Source organism: Phoca vitulina, unplaced genomic scaffold (genome assembly GCF_004348235.1).
Source record: "Phoca vitulina isolate PV1807 unplaced genomic scaffold, GSC_HSeal_1.0 scaffold56, whole genome shotgun sequence".
Taxonomy (NCBI): Eukaryota; Metazoa; Chordata; class Mammalia; order Carnivora; family Phocidae; genus Phoca; species Phoca vitulina.
Window position 1 is genome coordinate 1836054 of NW_022589759.1, and position 9781 is coordinate 1845834.

The following is a 9781-nucleotide window of genomic DNA, read 5'->3' on the forward strand; positions in this document are numbered from 1 at the left end:
GAGGAGGTCCGTGTTAGGAGTCTTGCTGTGTTTCATACCCCCCGTTACCCCAGTCTTCGTTGAGGTGTTGTGGTGTAGATTTGGCTCAATTAAAGCTGCAGTTTGTCTTCATGAATTAAAGACGTTTTATTAATTGAGAAAAGGAGATATAAATTCTTAAATACCCTTGGAGGGGATTTTGAAAGTATAATTCAGTTCAACTTAAACAGGAGTGATTTTTGTGTCCTTAAATAAGCTGTAACATGGGTGTACTGATGCTTTAATGTTGAGTCTCAAAGACCGTCCCGTTGGTAGAACAGGTTGTGGTCCCATGTCATAGATGAGGACACCAGGCTCACCAGTGCCCAGAGCAGCGTGGCCTCCACAGAAAATTGCTCCTTTTCGGGCAGCCCGCCCTCCCGCCCTGCAGGCGCACGGCGGGTTATTGGCGTATCGGATGAGAGAGCCCCGGCTGTTTGTAGAAGTTTATACCTAAGGGATTGTCATTTATTATTTATTCTGGGCACTTTTTTTAAAAAACTAGGGATTATTTGTCACACACACACACGGGGATTCGTGAATGTGTTGGTACATTAATTCACTGCTTGTGTGCAAGATGGTGGGACCAACGCAGGCCTTGCCCTGGGAGCTCACAGGTTAGAAAGTGGGTCAAGGTTTATAATGGTTGTAATCTGCAACTTTTTCAAAATCAGAACTGTTTTCAAAACTATTATCATCTGTTACCTTGCTTAAAGTTATTGTTTATAAAGTATTAAAACACGTAGGAAAACACGGTACTAGTAAAGGTACCTGTGTAGTCACCTTCCATATGAAACAAGTTAGTTTGACTTGTAAAAACCAAAGAACAGTTGATATTTATGTGTAGAACAGCATTTTTTTTTTTTTTAAAGATTTTATTTATTTGAGAGAGAGAAAGAAAGCACGAGCAGGGGCAGAGAGAGAAGCAGGCTCCCCGTTGAGCAGGGAGCCCGACATGGGGCCCCATCCCAAGACAGTGGGATCATGACCTGAGCCGAAGGCAGATGCCCAACCAACTGAGCCACTAGGCGCCCCTAGAATAGAGTTTTTTTACTAAAAATCTGCAGGGTGAAATCTGAGGAAACAGTAGAATCTAGCGATGCCTTCTCAGAACTCTGAGCGTTCGTGTTCTCCGTTCATGTATGAAAAGCCATCCTACAGAAGGTGCGTTTCCGTGGGTGCCAGTCAGGAGGGGCACCTGCCAGGTGGCGGCCTGTGCCCCGTGCTGTGTGCGGCAGGGGACCCCGGCCTCTGGCCCGCGCTCCTCTCCTGGCGGCCCTTCCACACGCTGGCTGCGGGGCGCCCCACTCGGGCTCAGCCTGTGGGATGGCTTCTCACTCCAGGCCTGGCTGCCTGTTCTGAATACCTGGAGAGCACCTCTTATTCTTCTCGTGTCATTCCGACCTGAGGCCCTTTGGCTTTGCCTGTGACCCTCCATGACGTTACATCAGAACACTGCATCCTCGAGCCGCTGCTTTCCCACGCACAGGCTCCTTCTCCAGGTCCCTTCTGCACTCGAGTCCTTGGCCACTTCAGTCCCAGGCGCACTAGGCAGGGCCCTCTTGCTGCTGCCGGGCTGCTGGGCCCCCGGGACGGGCCTCTAGGCACACCGGTTTCAGGAATGCTCAGCCCAGCTCAGGGTCTCCTCCCAGCCCTAGCCCAGCTCTAAGTGTCTGAGTATTCACCTGGCTCTGTAATTCATGAGCTTAAAATTACACGCGTGGAAACCTAATGTAACGATTTGCAAGATTGTGGTTTTGTAAACTTTGTCAGGAAGTATGGTATAACTTTCAGACTAAAAAGGCTTTCAGATCCAGGCAGATTACTGTATTCTTTAAGCTAGCATTATCTCTAGTTTCCAGATGCAAACTCACATATGCCCGCGGTCCCTTCATGTGGATTTAAACTTTTTTTTTTTTTTTTAATTTGACAGAGAGAGACACAGCGAGAGAGGGAACACAAGCAGGGGGAGTGGGAGAGGGAGAAACAGGCTTCCCGCGGAGCAGGGAGCCCGATGTGGGGCTCAATCCCAGGACCCTGGGATCATGACCTGAGCCGAAGGCAGACGCTTAACAACTGAGCCACCCAGGCGCCCCATGTGGATTTAAACTTTAATGAAACCAATAACTTACTACAAATGGCAGAAAATTTACCTTTAATTTGAATCAGGTTCACTTTTTAATGTTCCCACCTCCTCGTTTGTGTCCCCGTGTTATAACCAGAGATTACATCTACTACAATGATGTGTATGCCTTTAACCTGGACACGTTCGCTTGGAGCAGACTGTCCCCATCAGGGGCTGGGCCCGCACCCCGGTCAGGCTGCCAGATGTCCATCACCCCCCAGGGCAGCATTGTCATCTATGGGGGCTACTCGAAACAGGTGAGACGCGGCCGGCAGGGAACCAGGAGCTCCTCTCTGTTGCGTTTTTCACCAGGAATGGAAACTTCCAAATAGGATTGCGAATTGGTTTAATAGAAACGCTTTCTGTTGAAGTAGAGATGGATGTAGTGTTCATCTGTTCCCCTGTGGATATATTAAGATTTTTTTCAGCCACATTAAGCCGTATTATGTTGTAACCCATATGGCCCGAACATGCTGCGGTGTGAATAATTCTGTACCGGGGGGAGCGTGCTCTTGATGCCCAAGCCACAGACACCAGGTCCTACGTACAGTGTTTGATTATGGTAGAGGCCGCCGTCGCTGCGAGCAGCGCAGACGTGCTGGAGTGAGTGCTCCCGCACGCCTCCCCGGGGGTGTGCCCGCACAGGGTGCCCCGCGCAGCGTCAGCAGCCCACAAGCAGCCCCTCACCAGCTTGCACACGCCTGAGCCCTAGAGGGATGAGGTGGCGTCTCACTGCAGGCTTTTTCTTAGCCTTCATAGTTTGAAAATTTCTCCAACATAGAGTGACTTAAAAAGACTTACAAGCACTGAACGTCTCCCCACCCAGACCCTTCTGTAGTTAGCGCTGTGTTGTCCACACTTCTTCATGTAGCTGTTCACATCTTTCTGGGCGTATTTCAGAGAAAAGTGCAGACATCGGTCACTCCCCCCTGAATACTGGAGCGTGCATACCAGCATGTAGAGTTCAGCATTCAAGTGTTTTTTTTGTTTTTAACTTTATTTATTTTACATCCTCTCTGCACCCATCGGGGGGCTCAGACTCCTGACCCTGAGCTCAGGAGTCACATGCTGCTCCGGCGGAGCCAGCCAGACGCCCCTCAACGTTCCATTCTTAATGTACAGTTTCTCTGCAGTGACGTGCACACATTTTAAGTGTGTACCTGCTGGTTGTGACAGATGCGTGTGTGTGGGTGCTTGGAAGCCCTCATCTGCCATGCCCTTCCCCCACCTGGAGGCAGGTGCTGGTCTCTGCTTTGTCCCACCTTGTCCTCGACGTGCTTGTTCTAGGACTTGTGACAGATGTGCTCGGTGGAGGAAGACGTCCCTCCTTCAACGTGCTTCTGAGATCTGACCACGTTGCACGTTTTAGTTGCTTGCTGCTTCGTGCCAAGCAGTATTCCACTGTGACACACAGTTTCTCAGTTCTTTATTGGTGGACACCAGGCTGTTTCCAGTTTTTGACCGTTATGAGCAAAGCTGCTGTGAGTGTTCTTGTGCGGGTCACTGTGTGGCTCTGCCTGCTGGTTTCTTGGGCAGATACCCAGGAGCGGGACTGCTTGGGTCACAGGGCGGAGCGTGTGGCAGCCCTTCCCGCACTGGTTGCCCACACCCTTGCCAACCCTTGATGCCGCCAGTCTTTTTTCTTTTTTCTTTTTTTTTTTAAGATTTTATTTATTTTTTGACAGAGAGAGACACAGCGAGAGAGGGAACACAAGCAGGGGGAGTGGGAGAGGGAGAAGCAGGCTTCCTGCCGAGGAAGGAGCCTGACGCGGGGCTCGATCCCAGGACCCTGAGACCATGACCTGAGCCGAAGGCAGATGCTCAACGACTGAGCCACCCAGGTGCCCCTCAGAAGAGTTTTTAAGTGGTAGCACCTGGCTGGCTTGGGCAGCAAGTGTGAATGTGATTCTTGCAGGGAAGTCTGAGCACATGAATTGAAAGATGATGGGGTTGGGGACACAAGGGAACTGCGATGGAACTTCATGATGGCCTCGGGGGAGGGCCCCTCCACCTGGAACAGGGTCGCTGCAGAGCCATGGGAGCTTACGACAGTTCTTGTTAGAATGGTGAATTCTTAACATTCAAAATCTATTCTTGGTTAATAAATCATACTAACATTTTTAATTATGTCTGCTCAATGAGGTCAGAATTGAACGAGTCGTAGTTCCGATTTTCTTTGAGGCTCATCCGAACGAAGGCTCCCAGGGCGCCCCCCACCCGCCTGCACCCCAGTAGGGAGGCAGACCACAAGCTTGAGGGGGCTGGGCAGGGTGTTGTAGGTGGCGCCTGGCCAGTTCTCACGACTCCCTGTTCCTTTTGCAGAGAGTCAAGAAAGATGTGGACAGAGGCACCCAGCATTCAGATATGTTCCTGTTGCAGCCTGAGGACGGAAGAGAAGGTACATGCACTGGGTCATGGGGGTGGGCCACAGGCTCCTACAGGAAGCAGGGCAGGGACCCGAGAGCCCTCCTGCTCTGTGGATGGGGCGCTGGGGGAAGGGAGGGTGGCGGCGAATCCCTGCACACTGTGCTGGAGTCATGGGCAAGTCCTCACCGGAGCAGGCAGGCCAGGTGCTCTTGAATAACCCTAAGTGTCTGCACAGCAGGGAGAGCCGAGGAGTGCTCACCCTCGGGTGTTTGGGACGGCGACCTTAGAGCGAGTGGAAGCCACTGTTTGTCAGCCGTTCCCTGACTTGTTCTCACTCGAGCACGTGGCTGCTGGGATGTGGGATTTGGGCATGGTTCTTGTGGGTCAGCGGCCCCCCGTTTGCTTTCTAAAGCTCAGAAAGTCAGGTGGTGGCCTGTGAGACTTGGGGTGAGCAGGCTGGGCTAGACTCTGGTGATCCAATCTGGTCCTGGGTCTGCTTTGGGACCCGCAGCAAGCCTGTCACCCGCCCCGTGAGACTGTAAGCTGTAGAATGACGGGGCTGCTGCACACAGCACCCTTCCGTCTCTCCCACCCTAACCTCCGTGAGGCCGGGCACTTCTCAGGAAGTCAGCCAGGCTGTCCTGCAGTGACCGATGAGGACATCTGCCTTTTCCTCAGTGGGCACCAAGGTTTGGAGTCAAGGAGAAAGCTGCCTGGTGTGCACATCAGGGAGCCGGAGCTGGAACCGGACCCTGAGCCCGTGTGCTCAACCTGTGCACCCGGGCATCAGGCCCTCGACCGCCAGCAAGAAGCACATGGTGTGTTGTGAGCTAGGGCACTCTGATGTTTTTCCTTCTCTGTTTCCGTACCACGTTAACGTGCTGGCTGTGAGGAGTAGTCCTCGTGGCCCAGTACTGGGTGCCCCCCGGAGTCGCACCTGTGCTGTGTGCTGATGAACAACAGGTGGGCACGACATGGTATGACGTTGGCCATTTGTTGCTTCTGTTCAGTTTTCCTTAAACGTTCAATAAAAGGACAGTCTCGGTTCTTTTTTCTAGATGTGGTGGGAAGATATCCCCCATGCTTCACACTAGGTCACGTTTTGAGCGTTACCACGTTCATCAGGCACATGCCGAGAGAGAGAGAGAGAGAGCATGTTGCCTGCGGGAGAGTCTGCGGTTCTGAGCAGTGGGCGAGCACGCACAGCCCGCATGGAGCAGCTCTCTCGGTCCCCCGGCTCCCCTGCAGGGCCTGGCGCGGCGTGAGGCCCTCTTAGCACTGCGGCCTGCCTGCCTCGCTCTCTGCCCGGCCTCAGAGCCGCAGCTGGGGCGTGGTTGGCCCAGGGGCTGTCTGGAGGGCATGTGGAAACATTACTTAGTGCACGCAGGACCTTCAGGAGCAGGATGAAAGTCTGGGGCGTGTTGAACTGTGTTTTGTTTTTGCAGAGGGTTCAGAATGCCTGAACTTGGTGCCCTTTTACATGCAGTCTTGCGTTTCCGCTTGTCCCATTCACTGGGGTTGGTGATCCTGGGTGAGCCTGCCGCCGGCAAACTCTTACCCTGTGTTCCCTCTCCTCTAGCAGGCAGGTGGGCCTGGACCCGGATCAATCCTGCAGGAGCCAAGCCCACTCCGAGGTCTGGCTTTTCGGTGGCTGTGACCCCGAACCATCAGACACTGCTCTTCGGGGGTGTGTGTGACGAGGAAGAGGAGGAGAGCCTGGAGGGGGACTTCCTCAACGACCTGTATTTCTATGATGCCGCCAGGAACCGCTGGTTTGCGGGGCAGCTGAAGGTAGAGCCGGGCCCCGAAGTGTACACCCCGATGCAGGGCTGCACCTGCTTTCCTTCTGCCGCGTCAGCCGGTTCTTCTGGCGAGGCTTCAAGCTGCCCCGGACCTCCCCAGTCCCTGTGTGTGTGGGGCCCGTGGGAGCTCTCGGCGTCTTTACTGTCGTCGTGGGCAGGGATGCCCACGTCCCTCCACTCACTCCACAGCGGCACCATGGGTGGCCATCCCAGCAGCGGGGTCCCCCTGGGGCTTCAGGTCTAGAGGAGTTGATGGGGTCAGCGGCCCCGACGCCGAAGGAGGTGGCCCACTCTGGCGGAGACCCCACTCCGGTTGCAGAGTCTCTGTGGGAAAACGGGTGGACGTGCGGCCAGTGTCTGGATGCGTGGCCCTCTCTGCCTTTTTCTCGGAGGGGTCACACGCAGGCAGAGGCTCTGTGCCCCCAGGGTGAACCGCAGCAGGTGCTTCACCTGTGGCCCAGCCCCCTTGGGGCCCAGGGGTTCTGCCTGCTCACCGCTGTCTGCTGCTAAAACGCATGGCCTTGCTTCTTCTCAACAGGGACCTAAGTCAGAGAAGAAGAAACGTAGGAGGGGCAAAAAAGCAGAGCCCGAAGGTGCTGACAAGCGGGAGTGGGGGGGGGGCCGGTGCCCAGGAGCCGCTGGAGGTGGTCCGAGAGGTGGTCACAGAGGACGGGACCGTGGTCACCATTAAACAGATGCTGGCTGCCCCGGGCTCGGCCGGACAGCCCCCATCCGATGAGGAGGACAGCCCTGATGAAGCTGGCGGCGCCGTGGTGGAGCCGAGCCCCCGCTCGAACGCCATGCTGGCCGTGAAGCACGGGCAGCTCTACCTGTACGGAGGCATGTTTGAGGCAGGTGACCGCCAGGTCACCCTCAGCGACCTGTACCGCCTGGACCTGCACAAGATGCAGCAGTGGACGGCCTTGGTGGAGATGGATCCAGGTGAGCTGGGGTGGAGGTTCGCTCCTCCTCAGGTTGGGGTGGGAACCCCGGCAAAGCGTCTCTGTCACATCTGCCTGCAAGCAGGCGCCCCCTCAGATCTGCCCTGTGCCACTGAGCCCACGGTGGGCAAGGGGCCGCATCCTCTGTGCATCCATCCCTGCTCTGGGAGCGGAGGGGGTGGGCTGCCTCCTCGAGCACTCCGATGAGCCTCAGACCCGTCCTGCTGCTGCTCACCAGGGGCCTTGTACAGAACAGATCTCATAGAGCCCCTCGTCCGGGGACAGCCGCCTCTGAGTACGTGAGGGGAGCTGGCCCAGGACCTGGGGGCACCTCCAGGCCTCCTCTGCTCTGGTCCAGACTGCTCCGTCCCTCGCCTCCATGTCCTGCCCCGGCAGCTGCTGGACACAAGCCACCGCTCCTTTCTTTAAGCCCAGAGACTAGAAACAAAGTTAAAATCCACACTTGGGGAAGGTTTCTCTGTGGCCAGTGCGAGACTCCTGTCTTCCAACGAGACCAGGCTAGAGCTGGGGAGCAGGAGAGAACTCTGTATGGGTCTTGTGTGTTTGCCCGTCAGTCTCCTTCACCCCACCTCTGCTCGGAGACCGAGAGAAAACGCGTTTCCTCTGAGCGTGCGGTGGTGCTGGGGCTCGGGCCGCTTCCACACCGGGAGTCTTGTGAGGGGGCTGCCCCACCGCGCTGAAGCTTGGAATGTGCACTTTTGCTTTAAAGGAACTCAGGAGTGGCTGGAGGAGACGGACTCCGAAGAGGACAGCGATGAGGATGAGGGCGCCGAGGGCGGGGACGAGGACGAGGACAGCGGCGGGGAGGCTGGGGGTGAGTGTGGCGCACGTGCCGGTGAGGGGTGCCAGGAGACCTAGAGCTCGGGGCTCACTTGGCTCCCAAAGTCCTAATTTGTACTGGTAATGAGAGACTTTATTGCTTTACTGAAGTTTTATTAAAATTTGGCTTTGCTTTGTAGATGTGCTCTCAAGGCAAGCTTAAGTTTTTGAAAGAACATTCGTACGTGGAGTGCATTTGAGCGGCGCCGTGTTGGTTTCTTGGATGAAGAATGCCCTCGCCATGTGATTTCTTTAAATTCGGTGCCTGTGCTCGCCCCATCAGGCGGTGAGCGGGTGGCCTCTGGAGCTGCCAGACCCAGGCCGCCGTCCTGGGCTCAACGTGCTTCCCTCCCGCCCCCTCCTTCCCCACGGAGCAGCTCCCGCACGCACGGTGCTGCCCGCCGAGCGGCTTGCGGACGGCCTGCCCGGGCCCCACCAGTGTCGGGTGGAGCTCACCCTGGACAACGTGGGGCCCCACGCCGGGAAGAGAGCAGCCCACGCCGTGGCAGACGCTTTGTGCGACGACTTGGCCTGAGCACCGTCCCCCCGCCCCCAGAAGTTAACCTGTGTGAGGTGCAGTTGCCTTCCCTCAGTATCACTGGGTGTGATTTAAAATAAAGCGGCCTTGGGGCGCAGCCGCAGCGAGGTGGTGATCTGTGCGGCCCCACCTGCCCTGGTGGTGTTGGCGGGGCCCCGTGCTGGGGCGAGGCCCCCCCACTGCAGGCGGCATCTGGAAGCTGAGGGGGCACGCGGGTGCTTTGTGGGCGGTTTCCCTTTGGCCAGACAAGGAGCCGCATGTCCTGGTTAATGGTACTTTGTCGGCCTGGAGGTCTCAGCTCTGATTTCTAGAAGTTCTTGGTGGCAGCCCGCCGACCACCTTTACACGCTTTAGGTCTCTGCCGATCTTTGAAATAAAGTTCCTGTTGGCTGGGCGGTTCTGTGTGTTCTGTGCTGCTGGCTGTGCTCGGGGCCTCTGAGTGACTGTCCCGACGACTCAGAACTGCTCCACTGGCCTCTTTCAGGAGGAGATGCTAGAGCTCTCTCTGCTCTTTCCCTTTCAGGCTCCAGGCTGTCATTGGCAGAGTGACAGGAGGACGGGAAGCCTGAGGTCGGGGACCCCACTGTCTCCACGTGGTGCTGCTGGCCAGCGCCCGTGGAGTGGGGGTCATCACGGTGGCAGCCTTGGTGCATGCACATACGGAACGGTGCCCGCTCCAGGGTGCATGGCTGGGGTCAGCATTTGGGCCTTGAAGCCACACCTGGTACCTTTCTTTATCTTAAATACCTGCTACAATGAGAATGTGGTATTTCTAGTTTTTAGCAACAGGGCCACCATCCCATTTGTTCCCTCCCATAGGCCATCCGCATCATTGCCTGGATGCTAATAGACAGAGCAGGGCCTGGCCCGGGAAGGTGGTCGTGGAAGAACAAGGGCTGACCTGCCCCAGAAACGGCCCCTCGCTCGCCCAGCCTCCTCACACTGCTCAGCCCCCACCAGCCTCGTCAGTGGGCCCTCAGCTGTCAGGCTGGCAGGCCTCTGGAATGGAGCCTGGCAGGGGTGGGCTCTCAACAGCAGACTGGAACTAGGACCCTGTCCCCCGACGGTAGCCTGTCTGCTCGTCTGCTTGCCGGAGCCCCACTCTGGGGGCTGTGCCTGCGGGAGCCCCGGCCGTCAGAGAGAGGCCAGG

At 56.4% G+C, this 9781-nt stretch overlaps 1 protein-coding gene across 1 annotated transcript in view; it reads left to right on the plus strand.

Annotated features, from left to right (window-relative positions):
* Positions 1-9348, plus strand: part of KLHDC4 (kelch domain containing 4) — a 46368-nt gene extending 37020 nt beyond the window's left edge. Inside the window, 7 exon segments of the mRNA XM_032389871.1 lie at positions 2241-2400; positions 4466-4541; positions 6093-6301; positions 6851-6916; positions 6918-7254; positions 7984-8088; positions 8234-9348. Of these exon segments, the coding sequence (XP_032245762.1) occupies positions 2241-2400; positions 4466-4541; positions 6093-6301; positions 6851-6916; positions 6918-7254; positions 7984-8088; positions 8234-8256 (976 nt within the window). The 3' untranslated portion in view covers positions 8257-9348.
* The last annotated feature ends 433 nt before the right edge of the window (positions 9349-9781 follow it).